Raw genomic sequence first — 19,192 nt, forward strand, 5'->3', positions numbered from 1 at the left:
ACTAGAAAACAGAGAACAGGAACGCAGAGAAGCTGATGCAGAGAGAGATAAAAGGATCTCCAGCAATGAAAGAATTTTAAGAGAACTGAGTGACCAATAGAAATGGAACAATATCCACATTATAGGGGTACCAGAAGAAGAAGAGAGAGAAAAAGGGATAGAAACTGTCTTTGAAGAAATAATTGCTGAAAACTTCCCCAAACTAGGGGAGAAAATGGCCTCTCAGACCACAGAGGTACACAGAACTCCCATGACAAGGGACCCAAGAGGGCAACACCAAGACACATAATAATACAAATGGCAAAGATCAAAGACAAGGACAAAGTATTAAAGGCAGCCAGAAAGAAAAGAAAGGTCACCTACAAAGGAAAACCCATCAGGCTATCATCAGACTTCTCAACAGAAACCCTACAGGCCAGAAGAGAATGGCATGATATACCTAATGCAATGAAACAGAAGGGCCTCGAACCAAGATTACTGTATCCAGCACGATTATCCTTTAAATATGAAGGAGGGATTAAACAATTCCCAGACAAGCAAAAGTTGAGGGAATTTGCCTCCCACAAACCACCTCTACAGGGCATCTTACAGGGACTGCTCTAGATGGGAGCACTCCTAAAAAGAGCACAGAACAAAACACCCAACATATGAAGAATGGAGGAGGAGGAATAAGAAGGCAGAGAAATAAAGAATCATCAGACCGTGTTTATAATAGCTCAATAAGTGAGTTAAGTTAGAGAGTAAGATAGTAAAGAAGCTAACCTTGAACCTTTGGTAACCACAAATTTAAAGCCTGCAATGGCAATAAGTACATACCTTTCAATAATCACCCTAAATGTAAATGGACTGAATGCACCAATCAAAAGACACAGAGTAATAGAATGGATAAAAAAGCAAGAACCATCCATATGCTGCTTACAAGAGACTCACCTCAAATCCAAAGACATGCACAGACTTAAAGTCAAGGGTTGGAAAAAGATATTTCATGCAAACAACAGAGAGAAAAAAGCAGGTGTTGCAATACTAGTATCAGACAAAATAGACTTCAAAATAAAGAAAGTAACAAAAGATAAAGAAGGACATTACATAAAGATAAAGGGCTCAGTCCAACAAGAGGATATAACCATTATACATATATATATGCACCCAATACAGGAGCACCAACATATGTGAAAGAAATACTAACAGAATTAAAGGAGGAAATAGAATGCAGTGCATTTATTCTGGGAGACTTCAACACACCACTCACTCCAAAGGACAGATCCACCAGACAGAAAATAAGTAAGGACACAGAGGCACTGAACAACACACTATAACAGATGGAAACAAAAGACATTTACAGAACTCTACACCCAAAATCAACAGGATACACATTCTTCTGAAGTGCACATGGAACATTCTCCAGAATAGACCACATAGTATGCCACAAAAAGAGCCTCAGTAAATTCCAAAAGATTGAAATCCTACCAACCAACTTTTCAGACAACAAAGGCATAAAACTAGAAATAAACTGTACAAAGAAAGCAAAAAGGCTCACAAACACATGGAGGCTTAACAACATGCTCTTAAATAATCAATGGATCAATGACCAAATCAAACTGGAGATCCAGCAATATATGGGAACAAATGACAACAACAACACAGAGCCCCAACTACTGTGGGATACAGCAAAAGCAATCTTAAGAGGAAAGTATATAGCAATCCAGGCATATTTAAAGAAGGAAGAACAATCCCAAATGAATGGTCTAATGTCACAATTATCGAAATTGGAAAAAGAAGAACAAATGAGGCCTAAGGTCAGCAGAAGGAGGGACATAATAAGATCAGAGAAGAAATAAATAAAACTGAGAAGAATAAAACAATGGCAAAAATCAATGAAACCAAGAGCTGGTTCTTCAAGAAAGTAAACAAAATAGATAAGCCTCTAGCCTGACTTATTAAGAGGAAAAGAGAGTCAACACAAATCAACAGAATCAGAAACGAGAAAGAAAAAATCACGATGAATTCCAAAGAAATACAAAGAATTATTAAATACTACTATGAAAACCTATATGCTAACTAGCTGGGAAACCTAGGAGAAATGGACAGCTTCCTAGAAAAATACAATCTTCCAAGACTGACCCAGAAAGAAACAGAAAATCTAAACAGACCAATTACCAGCAACCAAATTGAATCAGTAATCAAAAAACTACCAAAGAACAAAACCCCCGGGCCAGATGGATTTACTTCAGAATTTTATCAGACATACAGAGAAGACATAATACCCATTCTCCTTAAAGTTTTCCAAAAAATAGAAGAGGAGGGAATACTCCCAAACTCATTCTATGAAGCCAACATCACCCTAATACCAAAACCAGGCAAAGACCCCACCAAAAAAGAAAACTACAGACCAATATCCCTGAAGAACGTAGATGCAAAAATACTCAACAAAATATTAGCACACTGAATTCAAAAATACATCAAAAGGATCGTACACCACGACCAAGTGGGATTCATCCCAGGGATGCAAGGATGGTACAACTTTCGAAAATCCATCAACATAATCCACCACATCAACAAAAGAAAGACAAAAACCACATGATCATCTCCATAGATGCTGAAAAAGCATTCGATAAAATTCAACATCCATTCATGATAAAAACTCTCAACAAAATGGGTATAGAGGGCAAGTACCTCAACATAATAAAGGCCATGTATGATAAACCCAAAGCCAACATCATACTGAACAGCGGGAAGCTGAAAGCTTTTCCTCTGCGATCGGGAACAAGACAGGGATGCCCACTCTCCCCACTGTTATTCAACATAGTACTGGAGGTCCTAGCCACGGCAATTAGACAAAACAAAGAAATACAAGGAATCCAGATTGGTAAAGAAGAAGTTAAACTGTCACTATTTGCAGATGACATGATATTGTACATAAAAAACCCTAAAGACTCCACTCTGAAACTACTAGAGTTAATATCAGAATTCAGCAAAGTTGCAGGATACAAAATTAACACACAGAAATCTGTGGCTTTCCTGTACACTAACAATAAACTAATAGAAAGAGAAATCAGGAAGACAATTCCATTCCCAATAGCATCAAAAATAATGAAATACCTAGGAATAAACCTAACCAAGGAAGTGAAAGACCTATACCCTGAAAACTATAAGACACTCTTAAGAGAAATTAAAGAGGTCACTAACAAATGGAAACTCATCCCATGCTCTTGGCTAGGAAGAATTAATATCGTTAAAATGGTCATCCTGCCCAAAGCAATATACAGATTCCATGCAATACCTATCAAATTACCAACAGCTTTCTTCAATGAACTGGAACAAATAGTTCTAAAATTCATATGGAAACACTAAAGACCCCGAATAGCTAAAGCAATCCTGAGAAGAAAGAATAAAGTGGGGGGGATCTCACGCCCCAACTTAAAGCTCTACTTCAAAGCCACAGTAATCAAGACAATTTGGTACTGGCCCAAGAACAGAGCCACAGACCAATGGAACAGAATAGACTCCTAACATTAACCCCAATATATATGGTCAACTAATATTCAATAAAGGGGCCATGGACATAAAATGGGGAAATGACAGTCTCTTCAACAGATGGTGCTGGCAAAACTGGACAGCTACATGGAAGAGAATGAAACTGGATCACTGTCTAACCCCATACACAAAAGTAAATTTGAAATGGATCAAAGACTTGAATGTAAGTCATGAAACCATAAAACTCTTAGAAAAAAACATAGGTAAAAATCTCTTAGCGATAAACATGAGTGACCTCTTCTTGAACATATCTCCCCGGGCAAGGGAAACAAACGCAAAAATGAACAAATGGGACTATATCAAGCTGAAAAGCTTCTGTACAGCAATGGACACCATCAATAGAACAAAAAGGTATCCTACAGTATGGGAGAATATATTTGAAAATGACAGATCCAGTAAAGGGTTGACATTCAAAATATATAAAGAGCTCACACACCTCAACAAACAAAAAGCAAATAATCCAATTAAAAAATGGGCAGAGGAGCTGAATAGACAGTTCTCTAAAGAAGAAATTCAGATGGCCAACAGACACATGAAAAGATGCTCCACATCGCTTGTCGTCAGAGAAATGCAAATTAAAACCACAATGAGATATCATCTCACACCAGTAAGGATGGCTACCATCCCAAAGACAAACAACAACAAATGTTGGCGAGGTTGTGGAGAAAGGGGAATCCTCCTACACTGCTGGTGGGAATGTAAATTAGTTCAACCGTTGTGGAAAGCAGTATGGAGGTTCCTCAAAATGCTCAAGATAGACTTACCATTTGACCCAGGAATTCCAGTTCTAGGAATTTACCCTAAGAATGCAGCACTCCAGTTTGAAAAAGACAGATGCACCCCTATGTTTATCGCTGCACTATTTACAATAGCCAAGATATGGAAGCAACCTAAATGTCCATCAGTAGATGAATGGATAAAGAAGATGTGGTACATATACAGAATGGAATATTACTCAGCCATAAGAAAAACAAGAAATCCTACCATTTGCAACAACATGGATGGAGCTAGAGGGTATTATGCTCAGTGAAATAAGCCAGGCGGAGAAAGACAAGTACCAAATGATTTCACTCATATGTGGAGTATAAGAACAAAAGAAAACTGAAGGAACAAAACAGCAGCAGAAGCACAGAACCCAAGAATGGACTATAGTTACCAAAGGGAAAGGGACTGGGGAGGATGGGTGGGAAGGGAGGGATAAGGGCGGGAAGAAAAGAAAGGGGGCATTACGATTAGCATGTGTAGTGTTGGGGGGGCACGGGGAGGCTTGTGCAACACAGACAAGACAAGTAGTGATTTTACAGCATCTCACTATGTTGAAGGACAGTGACTGTGAACTTGGTGACAAGTAGGGATTTTACAGCATCTTACTATTTTGATGGACAGTGACTGTGAACGTGGATGTGGGGGGGACTTGGTGAAGAGGGGAGCCTAGTAAACATAATGACCTTCATGTAATTGTAGATTAATGATACCAAAATAAAAAAAAAAGATCAAGTTAAAAAAAAAATAGTATGACAACTGATTGTATGGGTAACAAAAGTGGAAAATGGCAAATATGCTAAAATTGTACAAAAGATAAACAGGTTGGGAATAATGTATTTCAAAATTCTGTATATTTACAAATAAAAGTTATATGGACTTTACAAAAAAAAATTTCAATGTGTTTATGAATAACAAATGACTTCAACTTTTTTCCATAAGTAGTAAGGTCAGATATGAAGCCTAAAAAATAACAACTGAATAAGAAAAAGTAGAAACCTCTTTTCATCTTTTTATGGCAATGGTTCTCATTTAGGATATCCATCTGGATCAACTAAAGATCTTCTGAAAAACAGAGTTGCTGGTATACTCTAAGGCTTATTGAATCCAGATTCCCAGATATGAATGTGCATATGTGAGTGTGTGTGTGTGTGTAAGCCTTGATTACTACATATAACTGTGGTTAAGCAGCCATTCTAGTAGACTGTGATGGTCCACCAAGATCTTGCTCTCCTCTCTTTAGTGTGTCAGGCCTGTGGATTCGAACTGGACACGTGTGACTGGGTGTCAGAAGCATCTGCTGGGCAAATTTCCTGGATGCGCACAAAAGCAAGAGAAGTTCTTACATTAGAATCTGTACCTCAGCAGGATCAAAGTGGTGATGAAGGTAGGCAATAAAAAATAGTATTTTTTATATGTTATCCTCAGAATCGTGATTTATTGTGACTAATATGAAGACTAGTCAGGGATCAGGTGAACTAATCAGGGGTCTTGGTGAACATATGGGGTATATTTTATTGAAACTATGTTATGTCATAGGTTTTGATAGTGAAAAAACATAACAGGGTAAAGGAAGAATTACACTAGGTTATTTAAATTTTGTAAATTTTATTATTTTCTGATCATTAGAAGGTAATAGATTTTGTTTCAACAAAAAGGAAAGGTAGTGATTACCTGCTAGCTCTCCTTTTCACTGTGATATTGTCAGTTTCTTCTTATTCTAACATTAAATTTTGGTTTCTGTTTATGTTTCTCTCTATTGTTTCTTTCTCTCTTTATTTCTCTTCCCTCTCTCCCTTTCTTCTAGCATTATTATTAGTGTTTCTAAAATTCATAATGTAAATTTTATTACAGCAGAAACTGATAGCTATTTTTTTTTCTACTTAGGTAGATTTTGCTGTCTCTATAATTTGCCTTTCCCAGAATGCCATATAATTGGAATCATAAATAGGTAGTCTTTTCAGATTGGCTTCCTTCACTTATGTAATATTAAACATTTACTATTTTTCACTTATGTGTTTATCATTTCCTGTCATTGTAGATGTCCAAGGCTAAAATTTCAACTGGTATGCTTGTTTTTGTCTTACCTGTTGTCTTTGGGCTTCCCTAGGGACATCTTCTTATATAAGGCCTGAGATCTGCTGTTCTTTCAGTCATGACCCTCTTATTATACAAGACCTCTCTTGATGTAGTGGGCAGTTTTGAGGGGAGGAGAAGCATTTTATAGTCATCTGATTACATCTCAGTCTTTTGGTGAGATTGTTCTTCTGTTACCTCATCTTTATAAGTGACTCCCCCTCCAACCTTAGGTGAGATGGGAAGCCTGGAAGGGACTGGGTGTGGGTAGTTTCCTCCTCCCATGTGGAAGGTTAGAACCTGCTGGAGTTGCTGTTTCACTTCTTTCTGGTCATTTAGGCACTGATCAGACCCCAGTTAATAGGAAATGGTGAAATAATTCTTTCTCTTGAGTGCCAGTCTTGCTAAGAATAACTGAATGGTCCAGGTGTATTTCTAAATGACTATTTTCCTCTCCCCCAGCTATAGGCACAGGGGATTTGTGTCTAGTACTCATTATGAGAGGCTGAGAGGGCTCCTTGAAGTAAAACTGACAAGGGTGGGATCCTCCCTAGGATGGGGCTGCCCTGGACTTTCCAGTAGTCACACTCTCCACACCGAGCCTCCAGCAATTCATCAATCACAGTTTAGGTTTCCCACCCCAGTACTGGTTCCCAGAGACGTTTGTGCTCTTGAGTCTCTGTTCTTATAAGTTGTGTGGTTTTTCTGTACCCATCTGCCTCCCCAGTTCTCAGGGCAGTGATTTTTTTTACTGTGACCTCAACTTTCTGATGAATCCAAGAAAAACTGTTCATTTTCAGTTTCTTCAGATTTTTTCTTGTTCAGGGACTGGAGTGAAACTCCATGCTCTTTATATCCTGGTTCAGAAACTGAAAATTTTGCAAGCTATTTTTCAGTGAAATATGTATGTTCTTTTTCCACTCCCCTCCATTCTTTCCTGCTCCTTTAATTTGCTCCTATCCTTCCTTTTTCAGTGATTTTTGTAGTAGCATTACTTAGTTCCCCAAGACCTTATCTGATAACAATACTGGTTTAGGGTTTCATGGTAAGGCTTAGAGTTTTGCTTATCCTGTCACTTAGCTATAGCCTAAGGTAGTGAATAGTCCCACCTTACCACCTTAGTTTATAAGCAGGAGTCCTCATCTCTAGCCTTTGACTTCACTGAGAGTTTGACTCTGTTCTTCCAGCCTCTTTTGCAACATTTAAATTAGTCAAAATCCAAGCGACCACACAGCCTTCTTCTGGTCCCAAGGTGCAAGACTTCTGTGGTTTCAGCCCTGCTGTTCACTTAGTAGATCTGTTCTTTTCTCATCTTTTCAGATATATTATCTTATGTTTGATCTTTTTCTGATTTTGTAAAAATGTGTTTTTTTTTTAACTTTATCACTTGCATAAAGGTTAGAGGCAAAATCAACCTACTCTGCTACTTTGATTGAAGTCTAAAATTTCTAGTAAATTTAGAGTTTTTAGAAGCTGCAGGAATATTTACTTACAAAGAAATAAAGCACTGAAAGACTTTATTTTTGAAAAGTAAAGTTGTAAAATCATAGAAATATCTTTGTGTCTCTGCATTGTCTATATTACTGATTTCTGGAATAGTCCAAATTGGTATTAAGTACACATAGGATAAAACTGATTGCCAGTATTATATACTACAAAATCCATAGGTGCAGTTTAATAGGACTATAGCTTTCTGATACTTTCATGTGGTTTGGTAAGAAAGAGGGCAGTTTATATTATATTCCTTTAAGCTATAAACATGTTTGTAAACCTAAAAAATAGAAAAAAATATTCAAAATGGGGAAGAATTAATTCTGGGAAGGAATATGAGGGATTCTTGGTTAAAGAAAGACTGCATTTTGACATTTAAAAGAAAATGATAATAGTTTGATGGCATAGAAATTTTTATATCAATAAATTTTTTAAATAAAGATACTGAATTTCCACATTTTGGGATATTATCAAACTTTGATTTCAGGACTTAGAAACATTTCAATGCCTTTAAAAATCACATATGGAAATGACACCTATGATTTGTAGTGAAGTCATCATTTTAGAATGTCTAATCCTTTTAAATATTTGTGTTTCAAGGCTGATTTTGAAAACTCCAGAAATATAGTAATTTTGTTCACACAGAAAGCAGTTAATTTTTCACAAATTGCTCCCTTTTCCTTTATTTTTCAGGTTACTGTATGTGGGTAGGAGCTAAGCATGCTTCTGCTCTTAACCATTTAGACAGCAAAGCTTATCTAAATAGCTCTGTGTGTCACTGCTTAGGCAAGAGCTGTCATCTGCAATTCTATTACTCTATGGAAAACAGTGTTCTGCAAGTAGGACTGTATAATAATAATAATAAGGTGAGAAGAAACTTGCATTTATTTCAAAATCATTAAATAAATGGAATTCCTATTCTTGGCAAATTGTATTTCTGTTTCTCAGTCGTGCATAGGCTTTCAGTATTCTTCAACTTCACCACACCTTGTCTACCTTTAAAAAGAAATATTAAGAAGCCGATTTAGGAGGTATTGTCATGCACAAAAATTAATGTGGTAATTTTCACAATATTATTTTATAAAATTGTTAAAATTCATGAAAGTATATTGAAGAAAGTATAGGTCTAATAAAAGTAAGAGCTGGGATTCTGTATTATTAGCTTTTTATTGAAGTTCTGCTGTGATCTCTTTGGGATTTTAATATATCATTAATGCTATAAGTAGGATGGGAGTAAATTACTTGCTCTGGTACCAGTAGATACAATCTTAGAGACTGGTAATTATTGATTAAATACAGACAAATGAGTCATTTGAATGGAAAAAAAAAGCTACAGTGAGTAGAGTGAAAGTTGTGGTGGCAAAACTAGAGAATAACACAAATCCATGCCTTTCCCCACTAACTTTAGATGAAAACAATCCTCTACAAGTGAGAAAGTACCTGAGATGCTTTTAGAATTTCTAGTGTGAAGAAGAATTTATTTGTAGATAGAAGTAAAAAAAAAAAAGTCATAGGTATAAACAGCAGTCATTTTAGAAATGGGAAAGTTGACAATGATTGCAGGAATTCTGACCTAGGAAAAAGGAAGATAGGAAAACCATCTAGGTTAGTTTCTTTGGTCTCAGAATGCTTTTCAAAGCAGTTGAAACTTCCACATGACATAAACAAGATTCATTTTTCAACAAATGTTTATCATCTGTGCTTACCAAGTGCCACTAACCATCTGTCAATATCATTTTAGTCTCTATTTTCTCTTGAAGTTTGAAGTGCCATCATAATTAATCCTCAAATGTCATAAGGCTTATTTCCAAGATATTTGAAAATGTGGCAGAATTCTCTTCCTTTTTCTATCACAACGCCTCTCTCTTTCCTCTTGTGTCATTTTCCATGTCCCCTCCTCTTTGTTCTACCACTTCCTTTCCAGAACATTGGATGGGCACTCTAACTAGATGACCTAATACGTTTTTCTTTGTTACGTGTATTTGAAAATTTCTAGCATCCTGTGATTATGTTATAGTTTGTGACGTTTTTGCAGGAGTATTTGGCAGTCCACTGCCTTAGAATCTATTTGATGTATTTCCTTCAATTTGATAGGATGTAGGATGGGTGGAGGGCAAAAACATCTCCATGCCCTTTCTGTAGTACTCCAGACTTTCCAGATAAAATGGGAGAAATTAAAAAAAAAAAAACGTTAAACTTTATCCATATATATTTTACCATTCATGCTTTAGTCACCTTTCAGTTGAGTCACCTGTGCCATTGTCAACCAAGCCCAGTGAGCCTCCATGCAGTTTGCAACCTTCTGTAATTGCCAATTTCCTTCTTCAACAAAGGCATAATGCAAAATTTCTAGAAAAATTTTGTGGAGTTTATATTATAGATAAAGATATTTAAAAAAATATATGGTCCTATGATAGTGTTGTTCACTTGGCAGGTATTTAATATCCATTGAATGTTGAATGTGCTATTATCCTAAGTTTAAGTAGGAATTTGTATATTTTCTAATCCTAAGGATTATTTTAATCTATGCTGAACATCAGTGATGGGTTTCAAAAGTTTCAAATGTATACATATAATGAAATGAATGATTGAAAATGAGCACTATTCGTCTGGTGGCTCTAAGCAAGAGAAGAGTGAACACAAATTGGCTTTGATGCCACATCATATAATAAGAATAGAGTTATCAAAATTCCATTCATCACATTATAAGAAAATAATTTAATCATGGAGAACTGATCTACTGTGTTAATCAGAAACAGTTGAGTGTAGTGTACATTTCAGTGTCGACTGAGGTTTGTTTCATTAGTTTACACAGTATGCTGCAAGACAGGGTCCTGTCTTTCCCAACACTTTTGCTATTCTTGATACATGTAACACTTGGTCAGCAATGCAAAATCTGCATCAAAGTACTTTTAGGTCACAAGTTGATGTTTTAATCACAAACTTAAAAAGGACTCCAAACCTATCATTTAAAAAAGTAGCTCTTAGCGGAAATGATCATTTACATCTTCGATGAATAGAATAAAGCAAACGACCCTTAGGATACAGGCAGATAAACCGAGAAAAATCTAATGAGAATATTGAAGGTAATTTTTTCCCCCTAAGCACTTTAGAACTTGAGAAATAGAAACAGGTGAGGAGCAAGTTGTTAAATACAAAGTTGACTTTTAGAGTCAGCTTAAAAAGGTGTAGCAGTTCTTGTCTGAATCACGTAACTATTCTTGGGATTAAATCTCTGGGTGTTATTTGTAAGATAATAACCATAGAAACAGCTTATCTTTTATCCTGAGGCACGTTTGCATGTCAGTGAGTCAAGGATAGTGGGGTGCCAAGCTTGTGGTGCCTTATATTTTTTAAGTTCCTCCTGGCAAATTGGAAGAACATATATTAGGAGCAGGAAAGAAAATGCCTTAGAAAGTATCTTTTCTTGTATGATGTAGTTTTCAAAGAAAGCTTTCCTTGAATGAAGGTCTTTGCCAAAGTATGTGGTCCTATCTCTGCATGCAATCAAAAATAGTCAGAAAAAAAAACAACACCAAACCTTGAATTTGATAACTTTGATTTCTTCACTGGAAGAGGGAAAGGTAAGCTGAGCTCTCTCAGAGACATAGTGATAAATATTTTTCTTGAAAGGTAAAATGACATTATTGAAATGAAGTACATTTTAAAGGGCTTAGACTATCTTCTGAAATATTTAAGACTTGGAAATTGGAGTAGACATCAGAGGGCAAAGAACTAAGTTGAAAATAGATTCATTTTTGGAAAATCTTGGGTATGAATGAAGTAAGTGAAGCTGACAGGCAGTAAATGCTTAAGAGAGTCTGAAAAAGTATGAGTGTCATGTACTATTTGAATTCCAACTAGATGTCACCTTCCAGCACTGTTTTTTGTCTCATAGTAGAAGGAAGGCACAGAGACAGTCTTAGAGCTCAGCCTGAGACAAATTTATGGCACTCTCTGTATTTTCACTATATTGGTACATGAAAAATCACTGCATCTTATTGGTAAATATTAATGAACAATCTGATCTATCTTTACCAGGGAAATGTCAAGTTAGCTTGAATGTTTGGTAAAATCTAAAGACAAATAGAATTACTGCAGAGAAGAAAAACATAGTTATAAATCATAAAGCCCAATACCATAGACAAAAATTTTTAGTACATTATAGACTTTTATTAACTATCTTACTGCATAGTGTATAGTGACATAATTTTGCATACATTTTACAACCTCAGAAATGGTCTTTATACAGATGCATGACATAGTGTGCTCTAGAAGACATAAAAAGGTATTTGAAAGAATGACCAGAAAGTCAAATAGAAATAAAATATCCAGAAAATTACTGTTTGGGATTTGGAATGAATTCTCCCATAGGAAAAAATAAACATATATATATAATGATGAGATTATGCAGAAAAATATATCTCACAACATCATTTGTTTACTTTCATATTGAATGTCATTATTTTCTAATATGATAATATTGTAAAATGTAAGGTCAGTGGGGTTAACATTTAAAGAGCTGGTATGATGAATTGCAATTTGGGATTCTATTTGGTATATGTAATATTTTATTTAAGATTTAATTGAAATTTTTGTTCTGTCCTTACTCTCCCTCATAAAAATATAAGCAGCTTTACTATATAGACATGTTTAATTTCCTTATATTTGAGATGGTTTTTATAGACCAATTTAGGTTCAGAGCAAAATTATAGAGAAGGTATTGAGCTATCCCATATACCCTTTGTCCCCCAACACATGCATAGCCTCCCCCATTATTAACATGCTCCACCAGAGTGGGACACTTATTACAACTGATGAACCTATACTGACACATCATTATTGCCCAAAGGCCATAGTTTACATTAGGGTTCATGCTTGGGGTTGTATATTCTATGGCTTTGGGCAGATGTATAATGCCACATACCCACTGTTATGTTATCATACAGAGTATTTTCACTGCCCTCTGTGTTCTACTTTTTCATTCCCCACCCCTTCATTCCCTTATTTTTCCCTTAAAAATGTTATGTTATACAGTTCTTTTTTTTAACCATAGGTATGATACAGGTAGCGTTAACTCTACTGAAATGAAATTAAGACAGCATCGATGTAAATATGAGAATAAAATTTAGGGAATGAATAATGTGTTTTTCTTCAAATCAAAGGAAGAAGAAATATTTTGGACATACAACACATCAACTCACAGAAAATGGGTGAAAGCAGATGTATTAATACCAGAAGGACTGAATACATTTAAGGTATAAAAGGGAAAAACAAATATTTTTTTATCATAAGTTTATTTTTTAGCTTTGTAGTGGTGAATATTTATCACACATTGCTAAATTTAAACTAGCATTTAAATTAGGGATGTAGACTTGTATATTTGGGGAGAGCAATTACTTATTCCTTTCCATTATCCCTCGTCCTTGTCAGGCCAAATTTTTTCTGAGCGGAGGAGCCAGAGCATGACTACTCTTGTTTAAAGCTCCCTCCCTCCCCATGGGCTCCTGCTCAGCATCCCCCACCACCATGCATTGCAACCAGGGAAGCAAACTGCATTATGAAGCAGATCAATAACCAACTGGTACTGAAAATAAGTAGAGTATATGCAAATAGTTTGAATGCAGTAATTCACATATTTTTTGACACATGGATAACTGTACCTGTACAAAGATACATCTGAAATACACATATGCTCATCGGAATACTGTATCTTAAAAAAAATTAACTTGGAACTTTGTGTTGTATATAGAATTGAGATTGTGCAGAAAAATGTATCTGATATTTTTTTTTTACTATCCTATTAAATATCATTTTCTTTTTTCTAATATCATGGCAATATTGCAAAATGTAGTAATGCCTGTTGAATCTACATTTAAATAGCTAGTATTATTAATTGCTATTTATAATTTTATTTTATTTTATTTTTTATTTTTTATTTTTCAAAAAAACTAAAAGCCTAATTTTTATTACAAAAATCAATGATATACTTTTTAAAATGTTAATGTCATTAACAATTCCTGTCAATGGATAATACAAATTGCAATTTCCTTAATTACAGCCACCTACTTCTTCACTCAAAATAGAGAAAGCATAGTTCAATTTTTTTTTTTTTTGAGAGGGCATCTCTCATATTTATTGATCAAATGGTTGTTAACAACAATAAAATTCTGTATAGAGGACTCAATGCTCAATGCACAATCATTAATCCACCCCAAGCCTAATTCTCATCAGTCTCCAATCTTCTGAAGCATAACGAACAAGTTCTTACATGGAGAACAAATTCTTACATAGTGAATAAGTTCTTACATGGTGAACAGTACAAGGGCAGTCATCACAGAAACTTTCGGTTTTGATCATGCATTATGAACTATAAACAATCAGGTCAAATATGAATATTCATTTGATTTTTATACTTGATTTATATGTGAATCCCACATTTCTCCCTTATTATTATTATTATTATTTTAATAAAATGCTGAAGTGGTAGGTAGATGCAAGATAAAGGTAGAAAACATAGTTTAGTGTTGTAAGAGAGCAAATGTAGATGATCAGGTGTGTGCCTGTAGACTAAGTGTTAATCCAAGCTAGACAAGGGCAATAAAACATCCACGGATGCAGAAGATTTCTCTCAAAACAGGGGGGGTGAGGTTCTAAGCCTCCCCTCTGTTGATCCCCAATTTCTCACCTGATGGCCCCGCTGCGACTGTGCCTGTCTTAGGTTGTTCCTCCCTTGAGGAATCTTACCCGTCTCTGGCTAACCAGTCATCTTCCGGGGCCATACAGGGAAATGTAAAGTTGGTAAGTGAGAGAGAAGCCTTATTGTTTGAAAAGGTTAGCTTTTTACTTCTTTGCAGATTTCTGCCCTGTGGCTTCTATGCCCAGCATTTGTCTTGAGGTATCTTTACCACTTGGAAGAATTATGATACTCGGTAAATTCAATATGAGGCATGAATTCTATTTAAGCGTTGTAATTAGGAAGGAAGAAGAAAAGCTATAGAAGTAGCAGATGGAAGAAAACATGGGAAGATTGATTATTTCTTTGACATATCTTCTTGTAGAGTAACTTAAGCATGTATAGGTTTTAAACTACTAATTAAATTGCACACACGCATTAACATAATAGGAATACAGTTACATAACCAAAGCAGACCTATAATTACCAGCCATCTCCAGTGAAACCAAGAAAACCAGTTAGGCATCCTAGTCATTTATGAAAATTTATCTATGATATGATGGATATTGTCCAACTGAACTTGAACAGTCTGAGAGATATGAGACAATTTAAAACAACCCATTCCTGGGAACTGTTCACCACCCGTATGTTCTTTTAACAGTAGATAGTCTGTAGTTGTAAGACTTTGGAGCGCTACAACTTGCACTTCTCCTAATTCTTGGTTGAGTTCCAACAGTATGGATCCAGTCAAATTTGTTGTTTTACTGTATGCACAGGCCAGCTTAGATATCCCTTTCTTCATTCCCATGGCAAGTCCAGGAACCAGTGGGATGAATGCAGCTACAACTGTAGCAGTGCCTGGATATAATTTTATTTTTGAAGGTCAATACTTTATTTAATTTTCCATTCAGTCTGTATTGTATATAGAGTGTATAAATAAATTTATGCTGGATTGCAAGTGTAAAATAATGAGACTGATTATACTTGTGGCTTATGAAAGCTGTTTCATTTATGGTAATACCACATTCTTACATTTTTCTAGGTGTTAAAAGGGTGAACCCAAATGATACTCACTTGTAACCATGCAGATTTTTAGAATTCTATTTACTACCCAGATTGGAATTTCTGAACCATGGTATTTGTGTGTTAATCTCAGCCAAATTGTGGTTAATATCATAGACTATTGAGTTAACATTTGGACACTAATAATTTTAAGCTGATATCTATTTTTATAACTTCTGAAAAAGGTATTAAATGGGTGGAGTTTCTTTTTTTTTTTTACGTGAGCTGAATATTAAAATCTGCTAACTCAAAGATAAAACAGTAAGATACAAATAAAATAATTTGGGATTCTAGGTTTCCAAGTGCATATTAAGTGTAATTAACTTTTCAATAATGGCAGACTTTTGAGATCTAAGATTTAAACTCATCAATTTTTGAAACCCAAACTATCATTTCTGTGTATCTGATTTTTTTGCAGCTCTGAAAATATACAGCTGTAGGTCTAATAATTTTTACATATTTTTACCATGATACTCATTATGGGGAATGAATACAGCATATAAAATTTCATTATTATTAGATATGACTTATGTTTAATATTTTCTAGACTAATGGTTAAATATATTTGCAAACTAAACTCGATCTTAAGTAATGTTTAACAAATAAATGTATATCCCTCATGTTTTTGCAAAGAAGAAAATCTATTCAGAAACTTTAAACTGGAAAACACTATAAGGAGTCAGTCTTTATTTCTAGTATTTTATTTATACAATAACATCATTTTGTTCAGTGATATTCCATAGAACTTTCTGCAGTAATGGAAAATTTCTGTATCTGTGCTCTCCCATATCATAGCCATTCACCATATGTGGCTATTGAACACTTGCAATGTGGCTAGAGTCTACTGAAATCAACATGGCTCTGCATTTAAGAAAAAGTTTATTCTGAGTCTTACTGAGGATCATGATCTGAGAGCAGCCCCTCAGTGTGTTCTGATACACTGCTCCAAAGGCACTCTGGGAATATCTTAAATGCTTTTTTACAACATGGGGTGGTGGGTGCAGGGAAGAGGTTATGGCAGTCAGTATATCAGGGCAATGTTGGAAAAGAACGGACATTGAATATTCTGATGCCATCTATGTGGGGAGGAGGCAACGATTAGGACTGCTGATTATTCTAAAGGATTCTACTAGGGGCAGAACAACCAGACTGGTCTCTCTCCTTTTGAGCATTCCATGCGAGTTTTCCTCTGTTCATGGGTGAGGGGCAATGGGTTGTGAGTCCTGTGGCAAAACTGGCAGCAGCTCAGATTCACAGCTCAGCGTGAGCTGACCTGGCTGACTTGCACAGCCCCTTGCCTGTGGGAAAACCATGGGGAACCACAAAAAATTCATTTTATTTCACACTAGTGTGGCTGAGGAACTGAATTTTAATTTTATTGTAATTAGTTTACATTGACATAGCCCTATGTAGCTAGTGGAAACCATACTGGACAGCAGGGAATTAACTATTTGCTATAGTCAGCTATTTAAACCTCTCCACTCTCTGTGTTAGCTACCATTGCTCTTGGCAGAACCGCAAGGAACATTAACGCTTTGATATTATCTCATGTTAGACTAGCAGTGTGTGGTGGTTTTACTTGCTAATGTTCCTTCAGAAAAGCTAGGGAGTCAGTTGAAGAAAATGAGATTATTTTCTTTAATTAGCACTTCTTTGATTATTAGAGCAAGTCTTCTTTGCAAACTAAGATTATTATATGTATTCTTTAAAATTTTCTTTTCTTCTGCTGTATCCCTTGCTGTTTGTCTGACATTATCCCTCAGGCATTCCAGTACTAACTTCAAGAGTTAAAAAAGCCAGATGCAGTTATATATCTCTTGTATAAGTAGTTTTTCCTTTGAATATCAAAGATAGAGAGCTGTGGATGTGACGGCCAAGTAACAAGGTCGCAGTTAGGGACTTTGTCGGTGGTTAAGTGGGACACGGCGTTTCGTCTGATCGTGGGGAACATCTCAGGCCCTGGTGGATCTAATGTGCCCACCAGTCCTATTCACGTGACTCAGGCCTCTCATGTAGGAACTTTGTTATTGGTTGTATTTGCTTGCTCTTTAAAACAGGTGTTTTTCTCGATAACTATGTAATCTCTATTATCCTTTTTTGTTTGGTGCTTGTGTGTGGGGGTCTTTAAAGATTATAAACTCCTAAATTGTCTATCCCTTTTCTCCTGCAGATTACTTTTGAAGGGGCTCTTTTGAGCAAGAAAGGTTTCATTGGGCTCGATGCACTCTGGGTCTATGCGTGTGCGCAGGCCCCCTCCGGACAGCTTTGCTCCGCAGATGAACTCTCTTGTGCCAGCGGCCAGTGCGTTGCCTGGACATCGGTCTGTGACTCTCGGCAGGACTGCGCTGACGGGAGTGATGAAGGTCCTGCGGCTTGCTGTAAGTGAATAATTTGTTTGCTCATTCATATGCTCACCTTCATGACAGTGATTGGATTTAAAATAGTCTTTAAGTAAGGTAAAGTTAATGTGGATGAAACCGGATGAATGGCCATCCTCATTCTGAACCTGTTGCACTATTACGTGCAGGAGTCTCTACGCTGATTTAATGTTTTGGTGCTTTTTGCCAACACTGACAAACCGCTCTATTTGTTAGACAAAGGAATAGTTGTAATCAGTGTGCGTGTGTGTGTTTTAGTTAAAGAGGAAAATGAGGTGGGAAAGGGAACCTCTTTGTACATGTCACTTTGAAGACATATATTATGGATTGTTAACCTTTGTTGAATATAAAGCTTTTTCCATTCTGACCAATTCCGTAGGAAGCTGTGGGGAGGAGGGTAAAGGAGAGGAGTGTGCCAGTGCCTCCTAGGCAGCCATGATGACTGTAGAAATCACGTCAGTCATGCTTGGTATTCAGGACTGGGCAAAAAAGGCCCACCACTTTCTTTTCAGGCCTTTTATGGACAGTCTTTGATTAGAGTAATGACAAGAAATCCCACTACTATTCAAGCCTAGTCATATTTGAAAGGAAATATAATTTAATTTACAACCCACATGATAGTTCTCATATGAGGTAACTTAGCAACTAAGATACTTGTGGCTCTTTGTAAAGGATGAATCCCAACTAAATGAATCCAATTCTTATATACAAACAAGTGGTTTTTTTTAATTTTTAAAAATATGACATTTATTTTGCAGAAGTGTTTTATTTTAGAGATGTATTTTGTTGAGCAAGAGAAAAATATTGCGACAAGATAAATGTCACCATTCTAATGAACAGCTCTCTGTATGGTACACTTCTATTGATGGGTGAGTAAGGATTTTTATTAAGAGCAATAGAAAGGGATGCAGGAAAGAGGAGATAGGAAAGCAAGGGAGAAATCATCTGCCTCTTTGTAAGCAGCAATTCAGTTAAATCCTCCAACACCTTGTTTTAACATCAGATTTAAACAAAATATTCTACATACCAATATGATCTCAGTGAAGTGTTTTGGCACTCCATTTTTTCATTAAAAAAATATGAGGACAATTCATTTTTCTTTTAATGTGAGTGTCAAATTCCTTTCTGTGCTTTGTTTGAAATATTTTACAGACAATTTAGTTTATTTATTTTGGAGAGATTCATCTTTCCAACAGCATAATTCTCAATTTCA

The 19,192-nt window shown here is 35.8% G+C and overlaps 1 protein-coding gene across 1 annotated transcript in view; it reads left to right on the forward strand.

Annotated features, from left to right (window-relative positions):
• Positions 1 to 19,192, forward strand: part of MALRD1 (MAM and LDL receptor class A domain containing 1) — a 694,454-nt gene that overhangs the window by 54,110 nt on the left and 621,152 nt on the right. The window contains exons 7-10 of the mRNA XM_057498267.1: positions 5,540 to 5,683; positions 8,557 to 8,729; positions 13,029 to 13,121; positions 17,772 to 17,979. Of these exons, the coding sequence (XP_057354250.1) occupies positions 5,540 to 5,683; positions 8,557 to 8,729; positions 13,029 to 13,121; positions 17,772 to 17,979 (618 nt within the window). The remainder of the gene's footprint in view (positions 1 to 5,539; positions 5,684 to 8,556; positions 8,730 to 13,028; positions 13,122 to 17,771; positions 17,980 to 19,192) is intronic.

The sequence above is a fragment of the Manis pentadactyla genome, chromosome 3 (genome assembly GCF_030020395.1).
Source record: "Manis pentadactyla isolate mManPen7 chromosome 3, mManPen7.hap1, whole genome shotgun sequence".
In the NCBI taxonomy this organism is placed as follows: Eukaryota; Metazoa; Chordata; class Mammalia; order Pholidota; family Manidae; genus Manis; species Manis pentadactyla.